Source organism: Syngnathoides biaculeatus, chromosome 8, assembly GCF_019802595.1.
Source record: "Syngnathoides biaculeatus isolate LvHL_M chromosome 8, ASM1980259v1, whole genome shotgun sequence".
NCBI classification, from domain to species: domain Eukaryota; kingdom Metazoa; phylum Chordata; class Actinopteri; order Syngnathiformes; family Syngnathidae; genus Syngnathoides; species Syngnathoides biaculeatus.
This window is the reverse complement of record NC_084647.1, coordinates 8,377,302-8,396,952: the sequence shown is the minus strand read 5'-3', so window position 1 is coordinate 8,396,952 and position 19,651 is coordinate 8,377,302. Positions and strand designations below refer to the sequence as shown.

General features: G+C 43.7%; 1 protein-coding gene across 3 annotated transcripts; it reads left to right on the top strand.

The window, feature by feature from the left end:
* Window positions 1–88: 88 nt before the first annotated feature.
* On the top strand, window positions 89–19,616 carry mettl16 (methyltransferase 16, N6-methyladenosine). 3 transcript variants are annotated; one of them, XM_061827802.1, is made up of 10 exons: window positions 89–221; window positions 518–656; window positions 6,279–6,466; window positions 7,274–7,414; window positions 8,543–8,658; window positions 8,796–8,938; window positions 10,838–10,907; window positions 14,126–14,215; window positions 17,062–17,223; window positions 18,274–19,603. In XM_061827802.1, exons 2-10 carry the CDS (start codon window positions 529–531, stop codon window positions 18,784–18,786), a joined length of 1,551 nt encoding a protein of 516 aa, XP_061683786.1. In that variant the 5' UTR covers window positions 89–221; window positions 518–528; the 3' UTR covers window positions 18,787–19,603. The 3 variants fall into 3 exon arrangements, with proteins under 3 accessions (XP_061683786.1, XP_061683787.1, XP_061683785.1); XM_061827803.1 differs by lacking the exon at window positions 89–221 and adding an exon at window positions 235–371 and having other exon boundaries at window positions 17,128–17,223; window positions 18,274–19,616; XM_061827801.1 differs by lacking the exon at window positions 89–221 and adding an exon at window positions 235–371 and having other exon boundaries at window positions 18,274–19,608.
* The last annotated feature ends 35 nt before the right edge of the window (window positions 19,617–19,651 follow it).

Below are 19,651 nucleotides of genomic sequence, written 5' to 3'. Positions count from 1 at the left end.
AGTGCATGAACACGTTTAGACGCAGTAAAAAAAAAATTAAAGAATAGTGAAATAAAACTTGGGGCGACTCCGATGTTTTTCCATTCAACAACTTCAACCAGTATCGGTGGCGCACAGTAGTGACGTCACGCAGCCCGGAAGCGCGGGAGTCGGGCAAGGAAACGTGAACAACGCGATCCATTTCCGGCGAAGGACGGCTTGATGATCCATTAAATATTAAGGTATGGGAATAGTTCAGTTTGATTTGTGGTCACGTATTAAGGTATATAGATAGCTAGACTCGAGTGGTGGTTTTATATGCTCATTTTAAACTGCAAAGTACAGTCTTGCTAAGTTCACGTTCTGTGACACGCGAAGCTATCTAAATTGATGTACGTATAATTATATTTGCCCCAAAGCTGACCATAACCATTAAGCACTCATGTTCACGCAGCACGTCTGCTTTCATAAATGAAACAATGGAAAGTTGGACTAGACTAATGTCACCTTCTATTTTGTGGATGTGAAACCCACGCAGGGCTGTCTGCGATGTCGATGAACAAGTCCATGCATCCCAGAAATCGCTATAGAGACAAACCGCCGGACTTTGCCTACCTGGCCTCCAAGTATCCAGAATTCCAACAACATGTGCACACCAACCTGAGTGGACGAGCAGTGTAAGTGCCGAATAAACGCCATTGGTGCTTTGACCAAAATGTTCAATGAAAATAGCCGTAAGCAGCGCAAACTGCATTTCACGTGTTCGGCCCAGGTCGATTAGCTCCAGTTAAGAATCACGCCAGAGCAATAAAAATGAAAAATGGAGACTAAGCAACGCACACACAGAGCTTGCAGTACTGCGGCTAGTTGGCCATGATTCGGTTCTTCTTCCTTTCCGTGTGCTAGCAAATATGAGCATCTTTCTGCAGCATAATTATGTAGGCTGATCTTCTGTGATTGTCAAGTGGCCACTCCATCATAGTTATGGAGCGCTTGGTGTACATTTGTCATTTCATTCCGCGACCCCAGTTGAGTCCCACTTTGCCTCACCAACATAAAATGATGGACAAACAGTCATCATGCTTTGTTGGATTCTTCAATGGAAGTGGTCATTTCAGAATAACCAGTTTGCCTTTGAATCCTAATAATATGAATCAAAATATTGGGAGGCCTTATAACTATGATGTCACTTTTGTGTGTTTACTGGTCAAGTCACGTTTTGATAGGCCAGTTGCCAAAGCAAAATTATTTGCATGGCACATTTCATACACGAGGTAGCTCAATATGCTTTACGTTATTAAAAGTATTTGAAAACAAAGAGATAATACATTTCAAATGGGATAAAAGGCACAATTAGGCACAATTGTTAAGAAGTATACATTAAAATGATATATTAGTATGTCAGAAAAGGTTCAGGACTTGTCACAAAAGCTGTATTTCAATCTAAACTACAAGATTTCCTCGTAATAAGATAATAGAAAGACTTTTGAAGTAATCTCCTGGGAGTCCTAAGAAACAGGAGCCTCCCGTGCCCCCCGCATTTGTACACTCCTTGAAGGCCATTTTAAAGGGTTTCCTTTATGACCTCCTCGAGCTTGGAAAAAAAAAAAAATGGAAAGATGACATTATGAGAAGGGTCGTTGGTTCACCATCGCAATATTCTCAGCCAGGAACTGTCAGATGTTCGGGAGCTTTGTAAGCAGGCCTGTTGTTGTCACGGTGCAGCAGGTAAGCAACTCTCCTCTCGTGTCATTAACCGAACAAAGCAAACGCCGCAGGATCTCGTTGCAGACGTGCTGGTCAAGCTCCTGGCCCACATTGAGGGGGAAAATTTGGATTTGGGATTTGAAATATGTCCCAAGTAACACCCGTCACCCCCGAGGCTGTTGAAATGGCAAACAAGCAGACACCATCAATGCAAATTTACCAAAAACAGCACGAGAAATTCAGAACTCTACTCCTACGCCGGTCATGTAACCAGAATAAATTGGGGAGATTGAATAGAATCTCTCACTAACATGCTTATGTAGTAGGGGAAACCTAATGAAAAGAATACATCCATTTTCTTAGCCGCTTATCCTCACAAGGGTCGCTGGAGTGCTGGAGCCAGTCCCAGCTTTCATCAGGCAGGAAGCGGCGTACACACTCAACTGGTCGCCGTGCGCAATCACACCGACGGTGCAATTAATGTTGCATGTTTTTGGGATGTGGGAGGAAAGCGGCAGGCACGGGGGAGGACATGCAAACTCCACACAAGCGGGGCAGGGATTGAACCCGGGACCTCAGAACTGTGAGGCCACAGCTTTACTGCTGGGCCACTGTGCCGCCTTAATTAAAAGAATGAAATATAAAAAGAGTTTGAGTACACATGAATGGAAAAAAACCAAACTGTCATATGACAATCTTCCAACACTGTGTAAAGTAGCTCATTGGGCACAGTACGTAACATTGAAATTGCATAAATACAGTCAATATTTGCTTTAAAAACAATGAAAAAACGTTGGGCTGGAGCTGTTTGGGCACCGTTACAATGTATTCTTCCGCCACGCTACTCGTTAACTCAAAATGTCGTCTGCCTGGCTGGACTGTCGTCAAGGACTCCTGAAGAATGGCAATTTTTGAAAGTAGACAGTTTCCCACTTAATGCAATTCATGGTCTGCGTTAAATATAAAATTCATACTGGAAAATTGAAGGAAACCTGACCCATCTGCTGAATTTGCTCTGGCGCCGTCGCTCGAGAAGAAAATTTCACATCGCTGTAAGGATCACGTTTATAGATATCAATCACATGACTGAAAATGAATGGAAACGCCCAAAAATGTCTGGGATACACGGTGAGAAAACGTTGTTCGACATTTTATTTTGAATGCAAATATCGGCAACCCTGTGAAGTTCTTGACATTGGAAATTGCAAATGCCAGCAACACAAGGAAGCCCCAACAAAACATACTTCAAATAATCATGACGAATGCGATATGCAGTACTGCATATGCCTTATCTCAATTGTCTAGCTGCAAGTTGCTTTCGTATGATTCATATTTAATGAGCAGGCCCACAATAGGAGACAAACAAGTTTACTTTGATCAAATTGTGAATTCTAAACCAATTACAGGTGGTTCATATTTGGAATGATGAAATGAACGTTGAAATAGTTTGCTGGGAAAATGAACTTGCACAACACTGACACTGTAATATTTCATATGTTAAGATATATCGCAGGTTAAAAAAATGCAATGTCACCCCCAATATTGTGCGGCCTTAATATAAGATCCGCTCTAAGAGGTGTAACCATTCATCTAAAAGCACTTAAAACCTCCATTTTTCCATAAAGTCCCATTTTTAATTTCTTATTTAAATTATATTGTTTTATTTTTAGCACATCTGGGCAGATGTACAGATCTATCTATATCTATAGATCTATAGTTTATATTGTACAAATGCAATAGTAGCCTTCCATCTTCCGAGCATCATCAGCATATATGGCAAATGCATTTTAGCCTGAATTCATATTGCAGCAAGAAAATTGCACTCTGACAGCTGGACCATGAATGTGATTTTAATATATATATATATACACATCAGAAATGTCTATCAACAAATTCTCCTCAGCGGCGTTCTGTCATCAAAACTTTGTAGTACCGTTTGTCCAGCGCCGGTTCCCATCCACAGCAACGACTCGGCACGTAATCGCGCCGCCGTGAAGCCACGTGGCATCGAAGACGTGAAGCGCGGGCGCGCTCCACGTAGCGTCGGCCATTGCTCCAACGTGGCGGGATTTGCGTGTTCTCCCACCGTCGGGAGATGGCGTTGCCATAGAGACGTGCCGGTCGTCTCCAACGCAGCTCACGGCTAAAAATAGAGGTCTTGCCTGAGCGGCCCCGCTGTCTGAATATTGATCTTTTTCGAAGGAAGGAGGGAGGATGAAAGAACATCTGAGAGGTAGCGCTCAGTGCAACTGCTTCCTTTCTTCTTTGTCTTCCACCCTTCTTTTTTTTGCTTTGCGGCGGCACCGTCGCTCTTAAAGGTTGGAAACGCAATCAAATAAAAGATGAAAGGCGGCACATTCGCTTGGAGGATCACGCAAACGAGACTCGTTTGTCATAAAGCAAATGAAACGAAATGAAGCCGTCACCATCATAAAACCTTAACAAACCAAATTAAAATTAACCGGCAAAATGAATAAATGAACTCTACAGTTAACCCTCGCAAAATTGGAGGTCATTGTTCATGTTCTGCTATATTGCAGCTTTTTAGTCATTGTTTTTTTTTTTTTTTTTTTTTTACAGTGTACTGGCAGGTCCAAGTTCAGAGCGGCACAAATTCACCGTATTCGTTGTAGCGCAACATGTTGGGCAGAACAAATGTAGGTAAATTCAGAGGAACAAACGGATGCCCCTTGAATGTGATACGGGAACACGTACATTTATGACCAAAATTAATACTGCCCATGCCGGTCTGAGTTTTGTTGTACGCTCAGTAGGCGTCGCTGCCCCATTCCTGTTTCTCGGTTTATCATTATCGGAAGATCGGTGCTCATTTCCCTTCGCCTGCCTGCGGTGTTCACACGATGATTAAACTTTCATTTTTTGTGTCAGTTTTACAGAAAACTTTCACTGGGAGTGACAAACAATTTATAAAGTTGATTTCATGGAGATGAGTTCAAATTGCAGGATTATACTTTTGATGTGTCAACAGTATAGTCATAGAAAAAAGGCAGGGAAAACCATTATTTTGTAATAATTCTGAATTTTGAGCTTCTACTGTATGAAAAACCTTCAAGGTGACGTTGCGCACGTGTCCTTGCCGTTGCCTCAGCAACCAATCGACTCTTAATTGCTTACAACCGCCATATGTTTTTATGGAATTGGGAATTTTTCAAATCTTATTATTGTGAAGAGGGAAAAGTAAAAGTTCTTCTTTATAGTTGCTGTGCTCGGTAATGTCTTTCCCATTTTAACTTGACGTCAATCATTTTATGAAGCGTGTGAAAGAAAGTTGCGTCTCATAGGCCGTAAAGTACGGTGTATATTCGTCTGTTTCCTTCGGTGCTGGGATGTGCGTCTCCTTCAAATATATCCGGTCTTTTCCCAAATACTACGATTGTATTGATATTTGCCCGTGTTGAAGTAGTATCTTGCCAGATGCTGCCAGCAACGGGGGTTTTCCATTCCATCTTTCAAGCTGCAAAAGCTTGAATTATTTGGATCCCGCCCACTCGCTCTGCCTGCCGCAGCTGCAGCAGTTCGACGTGCGGCGAGGACCATTTGGACCGACAACAGACATTAGAAAACTAGGATTTCATTGTCATTCAATTGTGGATTGAAAATTAATGAGCTGCTTATCGCCGGCATGTGGTGTTTGGGGGGGGGGGGGGTTAATTGGCTGTAGCCGCAGCGCTAACAAACAATCAACCTCCCACGCGTTCTACCCGCGCGTCTTATTTGAAATAGTTTGGCTAGTTTCTCTATTGCGGCTCTATTTTAAAGCAACATGATGAAACAAATATTAGCATATATTTTTTTTTCATCAATTTATGATTAAAGTAGTTCCTGTATACGAGTGGTTGGCATGTCTGCCTCACACTTCAGAGGTTTGAGCTTTAAATCTCGTCTCGGGGGTTCCTGTGTGGAGTTTGCGTGTTGCCAGAAAAGTCGCGCTGGCGTGCGTGGCTTTTCTGTGGGTATTGGTGACCATTCCAGGGTGGACCGCTCACCTGACCTCAGCTGTTCTAGCGCAACCCTGACGAATATCGAAAATGAATCAATTCAAATGTTCAGTTTGTACGTGTACGCCAGTTTCTTTGAAATGTTTTGATGATTTTCCTCTGTGGCAAAGATGTAAAAATGTATCTCGTTTTTAGTTGCAGTCCATCTGATATTGGATACGGTCACACAATTCTCAAATGAAATCAACCGTGAAAATGTCACAATGCAGTCCACCTCTTGATCATGTCACAAGGATATGGCAGCTAATTACTTGGTGCTCCTTTTTATCAAACAGATGAAACGAATTTTATATATGTCAGGTATTTATTGTCACACATTTTGTCTCAACTCCAAATTTTACAGGTTTAGGCTTCTTTGATTTGATCAACTTTTATATAGGATGTCTTTTCATAATCTACAATTTCTCCAATGAATTTCAAATATATGGTCTTTGGAAATGATCAAAAGCTGTGGATTCTATATGGACGTCTTATGACTTATTAGCTTATTAGTCGTTAAGTGCACTACTACTAGATTTAAGTTGTCCATAGCTCATACGTTGGTGCAACCCAGTCCTCTCGTGTACCTTTCAGAGTGAATTTCAAAGAGCCCGAGGCGGTGCGAGCCCTGACCTGCACCCTCCTGAAGGAGGACTTTGGTTTGAGCATTGAGATCCCGCTGGAGCGCCTCATCCCCACCGTCACTCTGCGCCTCAACTACATCCACTGGGTGGAGGATCTCATCGACGGCCAGAAGCAACCACGTAGAGGCATCGACATTGGTACCCTCGTATTATTAGACTTTGACGGTTTTTGAGCTCATTCCGTATCACGCTCGGCTAATTTATATAGCACTTGTTGTTAATTTTGTCATTCAATATTTACTCTGTTATTAATATGCAGTGGTACCTTGTGATATGATTTCAACTCGTTCCATGACATACTCAAAAAAATGGACTCAAAACATATTTCACCATTAAAATGTATGGAAATCCAATTAATCAGTTCCATTCCTCCAAAGACACTGCAGGATTTTTTTTAACATTTTTTTAAAAAGACAAGTGGAAGTATATTGTGAAATATAGTCATAAAAACATAATAGAAGAGAATATAAAATCATCCAAAAGTCTCACAGATGCAAACACAAAACGGGTTTCATTTCCGTGCTTGTACTTTAAAATGCGTGCTCGATGGAGCCTTGGCTTGTTTCCAACTCACAACGTGTCATTTCAAGTTACTTTTGAAGTAAATGCCAAGTGGCAGCGGCATTGTACAGCCTGAGGTGTCGTCTTTTTTTATTTCATTTTGTAAAATAATATTTACTCTTATCAGCCTCAGTTTGGGCTCGCACGTCAAAGCAAAAACTCGTCCAACTGACAGCACCGTATCTTGAAAAACGGGTCACTCGTTTTCGATGTACAACTGTACACATAAAGCTATGATTGGATTTTGTTGGAAAATCCACCCACATTGTGTTAAGATCATTTTCTATTGTGTTGAAATCATCAAACATGATAACGTTACGTCATGAAGGGAATCCCTTCACACTATGAGCCTTTTTTTGTTGTTGTTGTTGTTGTTGTTTTTAGGCACCGGTGCGTCTTGCATCTACCCGTTACTGGGAGCCTCCATGAATGGCTGGTACTTTCTAGCGACTGAGGTGGATGATATATGCTTCGAGTACGCCACCAGGAATGTGGAGCAGAACCGTTTGTCTGACCTTGTAAAAGGTGAGTCACCTTGCAGCACTCTCAAAAATGCTTCTGCTTTGTTGATTATTGTTCAAGGTTGCTTCCGCTTCTGTTACTGTGCATACAAAAATGCTGAAATCAGACAACTGAGAGGAAAAACATGCAAATCCTTACACAAAGTTTTATTATTATTCATTATGCTTGCACTTGGGACTTTCATTGTGATCCTAAACCCTGCACAGAAACAACCAATCTGTGCCAATTAATGAGCCAATACTCCTAGTAGGGCACTTTGAGTAAAAATGCGACATTAATTCAACCGAATAGCCTAAGAATAGCTTTCTTCCCACAGGCCAAATCATCTGTTCGGTTAACTCAAGATAACATAAGTTGTCCCGTTATTCATTATTTCCTCGGCATTACAGGTCCAGCACTTTCTTGGTTTCATGGTAAAGTGACATCTGGGTATTAGAATGTAACTAGCGGAGTCCCACAGAGATCAGTCCTCAGTCCTCTTTTGTTCAGCATGCTTTTGTTCATGCTGCAGCAAACGGGGTTGTGAGTTTTTCTTACTGAATTGACAAGTTTAGATTAAGGGTTGTCATCGTGAGTTCGTATCTCACTGGGGCCTCCACTCCCCCCTGAGAGGTTGCGTAAAAACGGTGCCAAACATATATGAGCGTTTCATCTGAGATGACACGCCGTGGTGACCCCTAGCGGGACAAGCCGAAAGAAACGTACTTACTTACGAGATTAGGGGTTGTCATCTATCATGAGACTTTTTTTTTTTTTTTTTTGGTAAAAGGGCTACACAGATGAACTTGACTTGAGTGTTATTGTTTTTTCACTGTGATGACCGGCAACCCGGCCGTTGCGTTGCGTACCCCAACTCTTGCCCAACGTCAGCCGAGGTCACCTCCGGGTCATCCGTGACCCTGACTAGGTGAGGTTAGGCGGTTGAAAATGAACGGATGGCTTAAGAAAAGAAGCTTTTCCAGGCATTTTAGACCGCGTTACATCGTAGTCGGGTGTTTTTGTGTTTTGCTAATCAGGAAAGACAATTTCACCGAGGATTGAGAGCATGCCCTCAGTTAGAAATGTCAGATTTAAGTTGAGGGAGAATCGGTAGCAACGACAATAAAGTGCTCGCGGTTCTGTCACCCACAGTGGTCAAAGTTCCGCAGAAGACTCTGCTGATGGACGCTTTGAAGGAAGAGACAGAACTTGTGTATGACTTCTGCATGTGCAACCCTCCTTTTTTTGCCAACCAGCTTGAAGCAAAGGTGAACCTTCTCCCGTTTTCAATTTGGACTTTCAAGGTTTGCTCGGTGGCTGTCTGAAGTCGGATTTGTTTACACAGATAGTAACAGACGTTTAATAGGATTGGATCCTAATCTGTCTGTCTTGGCGCTCCCCGCAGGGGGTCAATTCGAGGAACGCGTGGCGGCCTCCTCCCAGCTCGGTGAACACAGGCGGGGTGACGGAAATCATGGCCGAGGGGGGCGAACTGGAGTTTGTTAAGAGGATCATTCACGACAGCCTGCAGCTCAAGAAACGCCTGCGGTGAGAAACAAAGAAAGCGTCACCTTCACGGGGGGAGGAGGGGCATCAAACCAAAGTTGACAGAGTACGAAGCCAAAATGTGGTCAAAATGGATGTAATGGCAGATGGATTTTGACTTTTTAGAGGGCTTCTGAGTGGTTTAAACGCATCCCGAAAGTGGGGAAGTGGGCTAATGGGCACACATTGATGGAGCCGTCACTTGCATTCGGTTGAATGATTTTTGGCGCACAATGACGGCGTGCAGTATCTGGGAGCCCACAGGGAACATCTGTCTGTGAGAGGGTGGCACTCCCTCCCCGTCAGCGGTGTCACCAAGGCAGCAGAGTCGGGGGGAGGGCGGCGGCGTGTGACTACCTAAACAAATTCGACACGCTCGACGTCCGTGCGCGTCCCAGAAAGGCTGGCGTTAACACCTGCCTGCTCGCGTCACTTGGATGCCCGTTAACAGTCTAAAGAGAGAGAGCGTATACGTGTATTCTTCTGCCAAACCGACCGCAGCCGGCTGTCATTCCCAACCAAAAAGCACGCTGGGACAAAAGAGCGAGCAGGTGTCCATGGCAACACTGCCAGCTTCCCCAATTGGTCCTTTGAGACTTGCTTCTCCTCCCACTTTATCTTTCTGTGTTACACGGACGAGCCCCCCCTGCTCCCAATTATAACATTTGCAAATGCACCCTGAAAAGAAGATAATGGTCCGCATTGATCATGTCATTAATATGAAGATGTTAATAATGCGATCGTCGAACAGCTGCACACTCGAAGGTTACTAAGAAGCCAAATTGGCGATGTTGGGCAGTTCCTCCCCACTGTGGGTCACATCTGTCACCATCAGAGCTGTTCAATATTTCATTGCGTCACCTAATGCTGTGACATGTCACAATCAGCACACTTTTGTCCCAATCAGGTCAGCATTTTCATGCTCAAATATTTCCCTGCATCGTACTTGACCGCTGCAACGTGTAGTCCACTTCTCGTCGCTGTGACGATGGTTCGCTTGGATTTCTGGGACGCTGAACTCAATTAAAAACGTAATCTGCTTGCTGCTTGAGTGCAAATAATGATCCTTTTTACTAAACACCAAATGAGAAATCACTTCAAAATCTTCAAAAAATGTGGCCTCCACTGTTTTGACGCTGCGCCGCAGGTAACCGTTGTATTTATCAGCCTCGTCACTAAATAGACGTCCTCCCACCCCCCACCCATTTAGATTCTTGCTATTATCCCTTTGAAAACAAAGCATCACCAAGTGTCACAGTAGTAGAGTTCATTACCGTCACGTAGATGACATCTGTAAAGCTGACGTTGACGCTGGAGTAAAAAAAAAAAAAAACATTCCTTACAAGAGGAAGAATTAGAAAGTTATTAATAATGTCCAGATAGCAAGCGGATGTGCACAAGAGGCCGTAACGCCAAAATAATTTTGTGTTTTTTGCAAGTTTATTTTATCTTTCTTCACCACGGGCCCCAAGAAACTTTAGTGGGATGAAGTTGCGTGCTTGCGTACGTTTGTACATATGTTTTCTCTCGGATTGTCAAACGTTTGCCTCCCGCCTCCCTCCCCCACGACGCCTTTTGCTTGTCACTCACCCTTCTCTTCGCATAGTCGCCCAACGCCAAATCAGTTGGGATCGAGTCACGTTATCGTGTGACTAGCCTCTGGGAGTCACAAGTTGTGGCTTTATGATAAATCTGTGTTGTTTTTTTTTTTTTTTTTTTTTTTGTAGTACTACTTAAACACTTAACACTGTGTTGTGGGATGGGTGCATGGTAATGCTGTCAAAACTAGCAGCTCCTTTGTTCAATTTTTCACGAGCTCGACTGTCTCTGAATGTCGGATCTTTGCTTTGTACCTGACCACTGACGTGCTCAGCAGGTTCACGTAGGTGCTTGTTTCCACAGGTGGTACAGTTGCATGCTGGGGAAAAAATGTAGCTTGGCCCCCCTCAAAGAGGAGCTGAGGAAGCAAGGGGTGAGTGGACCATCAGACACAAAACGTGTAGATATAGGTAGTCCTACCGTCGGTGAATCCTACAAAACAACCAGTGTGTTTATTGGGTCATCTGATGGACTGTTAAAAAAAATTACCGTAATTTCCGGCCTACAGAGCGCACCGGATTATAAGCCTCACCCAGTACATTTGTAAAGGAAATACCTTTTGGTACATGCATAAGCCGCGACTGTGTGAAAGCCGCAAGTGCCCAGATTGAAACATGAGATATTTACAAAGAAAGACGGTACACAGAAAGAGTTTTAATAGCTTAGCTTAGCTTAACATAGTAACAACATGTTAGCACGAACAGGGCTGGTTTAAAAAAAAAAAAAAAGAAAGAAAAGAAAACATACCGTTTAAAAAAAAAAAAAAAAAACAGCCACAGCAGCTAAACAGTAGCAACACGGTTGCACAACACTAACAGGGCCAGTTAGAAAAAAAAAAAAAAGCATACCTAAATCACCGAGACGCGGCAGTAACATAGCAGCAACATGCTAGCGCCGCGCTAACAGGCTTGTTTAAAAAAAAAAAACATACTGGTAAAAATCACTGAGACACGACAGTAACACAGCAGCATCACGCTAGTGCAGCGCTAACAGGGCCGGTTAAAAAAAAAAAAAAGAAAGAAAAGAAAACATACCGTTTAAAAAAAAAAAAAAAAAAACAGCCACAGCAGCTAAACAGTAGCAACACGGTTGCACAACACTAACAGGGCCAGTTAGAAAAAAAAAAAAAAGCATACCTAAATCACCGAGACGCGGCAGTAACATAGCAGCAACATGCTAGCGCCGCGCTAACAGGGCTTGTTTAAAAAAAAAACATACTGGTAAAAATCACTGAGACACGACAGTAACACAGCAGCATCACGCTAGTGCAGCGCTAACAGGGCCGGTTAAAAAAAAAACATACCGGTAAAAGTCACTTCCTTGGCACATATATTCCACCGGTCTCATGCTTACCTTTTCTGCTCGAGTGCCCCCTTGCGGCCATTAGAAAAAAAATGCACAAATTAACCGCATCAACCGCAGGGTTGGAAGCGTGTGAAAAAAGTCGCGGCTTATGGGCTGGAAATTACGGTAATTATTGTTTGTCCAATTGAAACACGCGTAGCGGATACTAAATTGGCATGCCTTAGCCCAAAAATTTCCCCAACAAAACCCAGTTGAAATAATAATGTTGCTTGACATTGGAAGTGTCTGCCAGGGGAGCAGACAACCAAAATGGATTGGCAAGCCGGCGTTGTCCCAAGCGGGCCGCAAAGTCGTTGATTTCTGTCAGCTTTGCTTGACTGCTTGGCAAGGTGCAGTGCGGCTCAACAGCCTTGAGCTCGGTTGTCATTAGCTGCAACTAATAGCCCAGCTCATGACTCCTGACTGGCCTTTTAGGCCTTTTGTCGCGTGCCAGTCGCTTCTCTCACACGCTTGGCAAGAGGAAGGCGTCCGCTCGTATGGTTTTGCCGCACCTGCACCCTCCTGAGGTTGGGGGCCGCCGTGGCTGCTCATCAACACGAGTGCACATTTGGCAAGCATCCAAAGAGAAGAGGATGCCATCCAACTCGAAAAGACGGAGAAGAGCAAATCGGGCCGAGTTAATATGCTAATCGCTCATGAGTTCCTTTTTGAATATTTTTTTTTGCACACATTTTTTGTTTTAATAATACGTCTGAGACGTGCTTTCATCGAAATTCCTTAACATTGTCGCCACTTTACAGACCCTGTGGCTTGTTCATCTTAAATGAACCTGTTTGGGTAGGCGGGCCCCCGTCCGTGCCTTGCAAGTCAGCGGCTGAGTGAGCGCTCATCAAGACGAAAGTATTTCTACTCGTGGGGGCCGCTTTTTAAAACGTCGGAAATATTCCCCCTGACTCCAGCCATCGCTTGAAAGTGGCTCTGGATCTTTGCCCAAGCTAGCTGGTCATGTAATGGACGGAGAAACTTGATACGGGGCCGGCCGCTTATTTTATAAATTAGGCAAAATGTACCGCCGGCTCACAGGTGCATTTTGCTTCCACGTTTAATGAGTGGGGCAGACAAGCCAAGCCCGACCTGTATGCATGCAACTCAACGACGATTATTTCCTTCCACAAATGTGCCACGTTGAGTGGAATTGGATCACATCACTTGTTTGAAATTTGACTCAGTCTCCTAAGTGTCCGACTTCCACAACATTTTTCCCACTCTGTCTTCCTTTGTCATGACGCCTCCACTTTTTTTCTTTTCCCACCCACAATGAAGAAGTGACCGCGCAGGGTCTGTTTCCCGATTTAAGTCCAACCAAGCGGACTTTTCATCAAGAAAAGGGTTCTTCTCAGACTCTTGGTCCACATCTCCTTTTTCAATTTTTAATTGAATTGAATTCAGATGAGCGCGTGTCTGTATTTGTCACGTTATACGTTTTCAGATTTCATGGGAACAGCATATTCATTCGTACGTCACACAAAATGAAGTGGAGGGGCCTTAATACCGATTTATTCATCCTTCATTAGATATTAAAGGTGGTTCAAAGACAGAGGAGAGTTAAAAACATTCATCCGTCCATTCCTTTTCCTTTGAATAAAAAAACGCAGGTTGTCCCCTAAACTGGTCCTCGGTCAATCAGGGCACATACAGAATTATTAAAAAAAACATATCTTGAATTAACCCAACGCATGTTTTTACAAAGTGGAAGCCAGAATTTCCCCGCAAGCGAGCAAATAATTTAACTCCATTGAGGTGGGCCTGAGCCAAGATTCAAACTTAGCACCTCTTGACTGCGAGGCAACTGTACTAACTAACCACTAACGCATTACTCGGAATCGCTTTATGCGGAAGTGCTCCAGAATTAAAGTGAGTTCTCGGCCCATTCGCTAACATCTACCCAGTTTCTTTTTTGTTTGTTTTTACAAATACTTTTCTCCTATTTAAAACCGAAATAACCTTAAAATACGCTGTCATTTTTTGGGGTTTTTTTTTTTTTTTTTTTTTTTTTTTGGTAATACTTAGATGTAATGCAGTGTCATCAGAGAGAGATGATCAACAATTTTCTCATACTGCGATTTGCCGCGCGGATGGTTCCGGGGTGTAACCATTCTTCTGTCCAATAAAGACTTGCGCTATAAAAAAAAAAAAAAAACCAAGTGGATGAATGAAGTTTTCTTGTAAAAAAATCATCCACACCCAGCTGGAGGCTTTTGACTTGTTTTGTTTTTTTGTTTCCAGGTGCCCACAGTGACGCACACAGAGTTCTGCCAGGGGCGCACCATGCGCTGGGCGCTGGCCTGGAGCTTCTACGATGACGTCACCGTTCCGGTAAGTCTTCGCAGGCCTCGGGTGGGCCCTTTTCAAACGGCGGGCCTCCTTCTCCGCCAGCTGGTTTGCGTTGTCGCCGGCCCAAATGCATCCACCGTGCTCGATAATGCGCCTCGCCCCTCCTGCGCGCCGTCCTAACGGCTTCTTTCTTTCTTCCATCACACGCTCTTTATTCCTCCTCCGGGGAGAGCTTTTACGCGGTTTTAGCTGAGCGGTAGCCTGGCAACAGTTGCCGAGCCAAGAAACGTGCGCGCCGGCTGGCTTTTGTCTTGTCTGGACAGCGCGAGTGTCGGAGAAAACACAACGATGGAGGGCAACACTCATCAACCGATGATGTTGGAAACAACTGGAAGTGGCTGCGTTGTGTTGTTCAAGACTATTTTGGCCTTTCCAGCGCAAAATGATTGTCCTACATTTGGACTGCGACCCTCCTCCGCCTCCTCGTGCATTCGCACATGTATGTGGACACGACAGGGACGCCTGCATCCAGAGAAATTCATGCAAGGTTGACTCCTCCTCCCCAGATGCGCGTCTTCCTATAGATGTCAACTATACGGGCATGAGTCAGGCTTATTAATAATGTTTTCTGGTCTTAAGGACCTACTTAAGCCTTTTACCACCAGGTCAATTCTAAATTTCACTATTCTGCCCAAGATTTAGCCCAAGTATACACTTGACCATCGGGAGGCGTAATTCCAATAAACAAGTAGGAAAAATGTGACTGGAAGTGGATTTCAAATCTGGAACCAGCATTTGGGAAGGTCTTATTGTGAGTTGGGCTCTCTTTGGAGAACTATTTGAAACGTTGGCCTCAAAAAAATGGAAAATTCTGAATGACGTTAACAGTTGGTAGGCTAACATATCCCGCATAGCAGTGGTGTCAAACTCGCATTGTAGTTGCGGTTTCTCTCAGGGGGCCGTTATGATTGAAACCATGAAAATATTGAATGAACCCACCAGATTCACACATTAAATTTATCACCTAGTTTTGGAATCAGAAATCAAGGGTAATGTTTTTTTTTTTTTTTTTCACCTATTGTTCATGTTTGGTAACACGAAAATGCTTGCAATATCTCGTCATCATTTATGATATGACAATTTTAGTACAGATCTGAACAAAAATCCTAAAAGTTGATACATGATTTACCTTCGCGGGCCACATAAAAGTGACGTGGCGGGCCGCATCAGGCCCCCGGGCCTTGAGTTTGACGCCTGTGCCGTCTGGTACAGAAAACAGCATCTCACAGTAATGGTTCTTATTGTTTTTTTTCCGAGAAGTAATACTTTTTCGATTTCCTTGTATGTGACAGAAAAGAAATCACCAGTCATTTAATTTTTCTTTTTTAATGCTACTAAAAGCTGAATAAACAAATACGTGGGTGGGATATCCTGAAGCGCCGAATCTCATCTTTTGTTACAAAGTCTCTCATTATGATGGGAGCGGGAATTATTTCCTGTATTTGTAAATGCAATTTCTCCTATTAAATGCTCATGAAACGGGCAATACAGGAAGAGGGACGGTTGCCGCTAGACTTTTGGTAGTCATGGTTGCGTTACAATCATCGTATCTGGATGTTGCCTCCATGGTGAGGTCAGCAGCTTGCTTACGTGTGAAAGGCTTTAAAAAACAAGGGAAGAAGAACTGACAGATAAGCGGTGGTCTATTATGAAGCCCCTAATTAAACGTGAATATATCGTAACTGAATTACTTACCACCAAAAGCATATTTGTACTCTCCTCGCCAAATGCAGGAGCAGGAGCAGTTTTTTTTTTTTTTTTTAAACCCTCTACTGGCCACAACTTTATCAACACAATTTCACACATTAGCACAATCAAATGACATTTGATACAAAATTGTCACCTGTTATTGTTAATGTTGGATATCGTGGATGGCAGTAGAGTCGGACTACGCGGCATCAGACATGCTTCGAGTTATTCTGTCTGTTAAAAAGCTGCATGCAAAGTCGTCAGACAAGCCAAAAAAAAAGGACCTCGAGGTGCGCAAACTGGACTCACAGAACAGCAGCAGTACGCGAAGGTCACGGCCCGCCCCTGCGCCGCTGCCGTTTGTGGGTCAGTCGGCCACGCCGTCTGCGCCGTCCGTCACTGCGGACCCTCGCCTCCTTCCCGCCAAGCCGCCGTGAGGGACACTGAACGCGGTTGTGCGGCGGTGCAGGGAAGTCTTGCAGAAGCGGCTCCTCTTTTCCCGAGATACGGTCGGGTAATGACCTCTAGCACCGTAACAGATTTTGACTTCAGAGGGGGGATGGAAGGAGGGAGTACGAGAACAAGTCGCTGCAGGTCCCGGGGAGCACGTGTGCTTGGAGCGCCCTCTTGTGTCCGTGCGTACAGCCCTCCGTTGAACAACAACCGCAGACTTCCAGTCTTACTGCATTATAAAATGCACATAAAATTCCAATATCAAGCCAAAGTCCATTTATTTCAATAGTTTGTCTCAAAAAGTGAAGCTTGTATGATATGTTGGTTCCCCACACAAAATATTTCAAGGCTTTATTTGTTTGATTTTGGTGATTCTTTAATTTCATCTTTAATTCTCAATAAATAGCCATCAAAATATTAAGAAACCACCGCAGCAGCTTAAAAAGTCTACAGTGACGCAGTGAAACTCGTCTGACATAAAAGCGATCGAGAAGCTTCTTTTCTGCTCGACATAACAGCAGAACGGGACAAAAACAAAAGACGAGCAGAATGGATTTTTGTGTGTGTGTGTGTGTGTGTCAACATGAGCACATTAAATCAACAAATATTCCTTTTTTTTTTTTTTTTTTGTGCAATCTCAAGCCATTGACTCTTTTGTTTGTTTTTTCTGGTCCGGCCTGCCTCAGTCCCCCCCGAGTAACAAGCGTAAACTGGACAAAGTGCGGAAGCCGCTTTCTTTCACGCTCCCCCAGGTGGCCCTGAAGGAGCTCCAGGCGAAGGCCTCGCTTCTGGGCCGTCCCGTGGAGGCCGTCGCAACTCTGGTGGAGAAGACGCTCACGGAGCTGCGGGTGAGCGTCGCCGTTAACGCAAATTTGCAACAGTTTTAATATCATCGAAAATTTTAACACCAGAGTATCGTTTTCTGCAAGTCTCTGTAAAATTGTATCTGGTCCAGAGAGGGTTAACTTTACATTTTTAGACCGAAGCTTATTTAAAACGTAATGTTTTTTGCGATCACTCCTGGTTTTCGGTCACTTTCGGTAATTAATAGCCTCATGTAATCGTGCTTTAAGTTTATCTTATATTTCAGAGGTGGGGGACGCTTTTTCCTCTTTAGGGCAATAAGAAAAGTATGAAAAATATGAAAGGATAGGATGTTGTGTCAAACCCAAAAAAAAAAAAAAACAATGATTTCCAATTCCTCTTCAACCGATAGGCAATTGAATACACTGCAAAGATAATAAATGTTATTTTCAAACTGATGAACGTTCTCGATTTACATTTTTTTTTTTTTTGTTTTGTCTTTTGCAAATACTCTCATTTTGAATTTGATGTCTACAACATTCTCAAAAAGCAACAAAAGATATCAGATCATTTGAATTTGAGTGATTCTGATTCTGTGTCCTTAGTTCGATTCTGATTCCAAATGATTTGCGTTTCTGATTCTTTTTTGGGGGGGGACTGGGTCAAAAGGTTTGCATAATTTAAATTAAGGATGTCCAAATTATGAAGATCCAATTTCTTAGCAGGGTCCAACAGAGACTAAAGTAAAGATTTGACTGAGGATTCTTAATAATAAGTATCAATATGAAAGTTTTGAACTAAAAGGCAATGCACTTGGAACTAATGTTTCAGATAAAAGGTAAATACAGAATTATTTATTGTTATTTGGCACTGGGATTTGAACGGCGGTCCTCAGAACTGTGAGGCAGATGTGCTAACCAGTTGCACTGCGATGTACAATTGCTACGGGAAGTTTTAGCTCAATGTTAAGCTTTGTTGTTGGCTCTTTACCATTCCTAGCAGACGAAATGCTAAAAAACAGTGTAAAAGTTTACTCAAGTTAGTTGTCAAAATTCTAATAATAAATAAATGTGTACGGTTTCTTGTGCACGAAGGTGCTGCACAAGCGTGTTCCGTGCAGGGAGCAGGAGCAGAGCCTCCTCCTGACCGCAGTGGACAACACTTGGATCCACGGGCGGCAGAAGCGACGCAAACAAACGCGCCAGCTGCGAGAGCTGCCGAGAGCGCATCACGCCGCCTCCGCGCCGTCCCTCGCCCGAGACGACGACGACGACCGGCGGCTACCCGGAGAACCCGTTGGCAACGGCGACCCGGACGGCGAGGGCGCGAAGGTTGGGAACGCGGCAGGCGCAGCAGAACGGGAGCTCTCGGAAAAGGTTGCCGGCGAACGCGCGGAAACGTCGATCGGGGGCCGCCCGAAGGGGGCACCGCAGAGCCCGCCGGGGTCGGCCGAACGCTTCCTGTTTAAGTGTCTGTTGAATGTGCTGCGTGAGGAGAGCGACGCGGTGGTGGAGATGCACTGGGTGGAAGGTCAGAATAAAGACCTGATGAATCAGCTGTGCACCTTCCTGAGGAACTCGCTTTTAAAGGCGGTCGCCAAATCCTGAACAAAACCCAGAAAAGTGCATTTTCACGGAAATCGATAGTGTACATTTTATACGTTAGATTTGCAAACGTGGAGAATTAAATGTGAAATACCTGCTGCTTTTGGGGATTTAAACATGGTTGACCGTCCACTTTTTTTGCCTTCAATAATAAACCCCGATCTGATTTTATGTAACTTTATACAAACGTTAACCCTGCACCCAAAAGATATGACGTTTCTTCAATGTGGTTGATGTTTATGGTGGTTCGCACATCCCCCTCACAATTCTCAGGCTTCTTCTTTTCCTTTCGGCTTGTCCCGTTAGGGGTCGCCACAGCGTGTCATCTTAGACGAACGAATATTCGTTTGCCACAGTTTTACAAAAAAAAAAAAAAAAAAAAAAAAAAAAAAGCTGCAGTAGTTCCTCCGTCTTCCACAAGAGGGAGATTTGTGTCACTGCGCTCGTCTGTAACGGTGAACCGTGACCGGGGTAAGGCCACTCTGTCCTCGATCATCTGAACGTAACGTGGGGCGTTGACGCTCATTCTCAACTTTGCATCTTGCACAACTTTGATCCTTCTGAGGAATAATTCCCATGAACTGTCTGTCTTTTGTTCTTGTTTATTTGTTTGTTCTTCTCAGTACTCAAGAATGTCGTACGAGGGCGGCACCGAAATTCTTTGTGTTGTTACATATTTGGCTATTAAAGCAAAACTCTGATGACTGTTGTCGGCGCTTTTCTTCTCCTCCCGAATTGTAAAATCATATCTTTCCAAATATTGCGAGCCATTCCCGTGTTTCCCCCGTGCAAGTAAAGTGTAAACGTGGCCACCTCTCGCTTCTTTCCAACACGTTTCTTTACTCTTTTTTTTTTTTTTTTCCTTGGA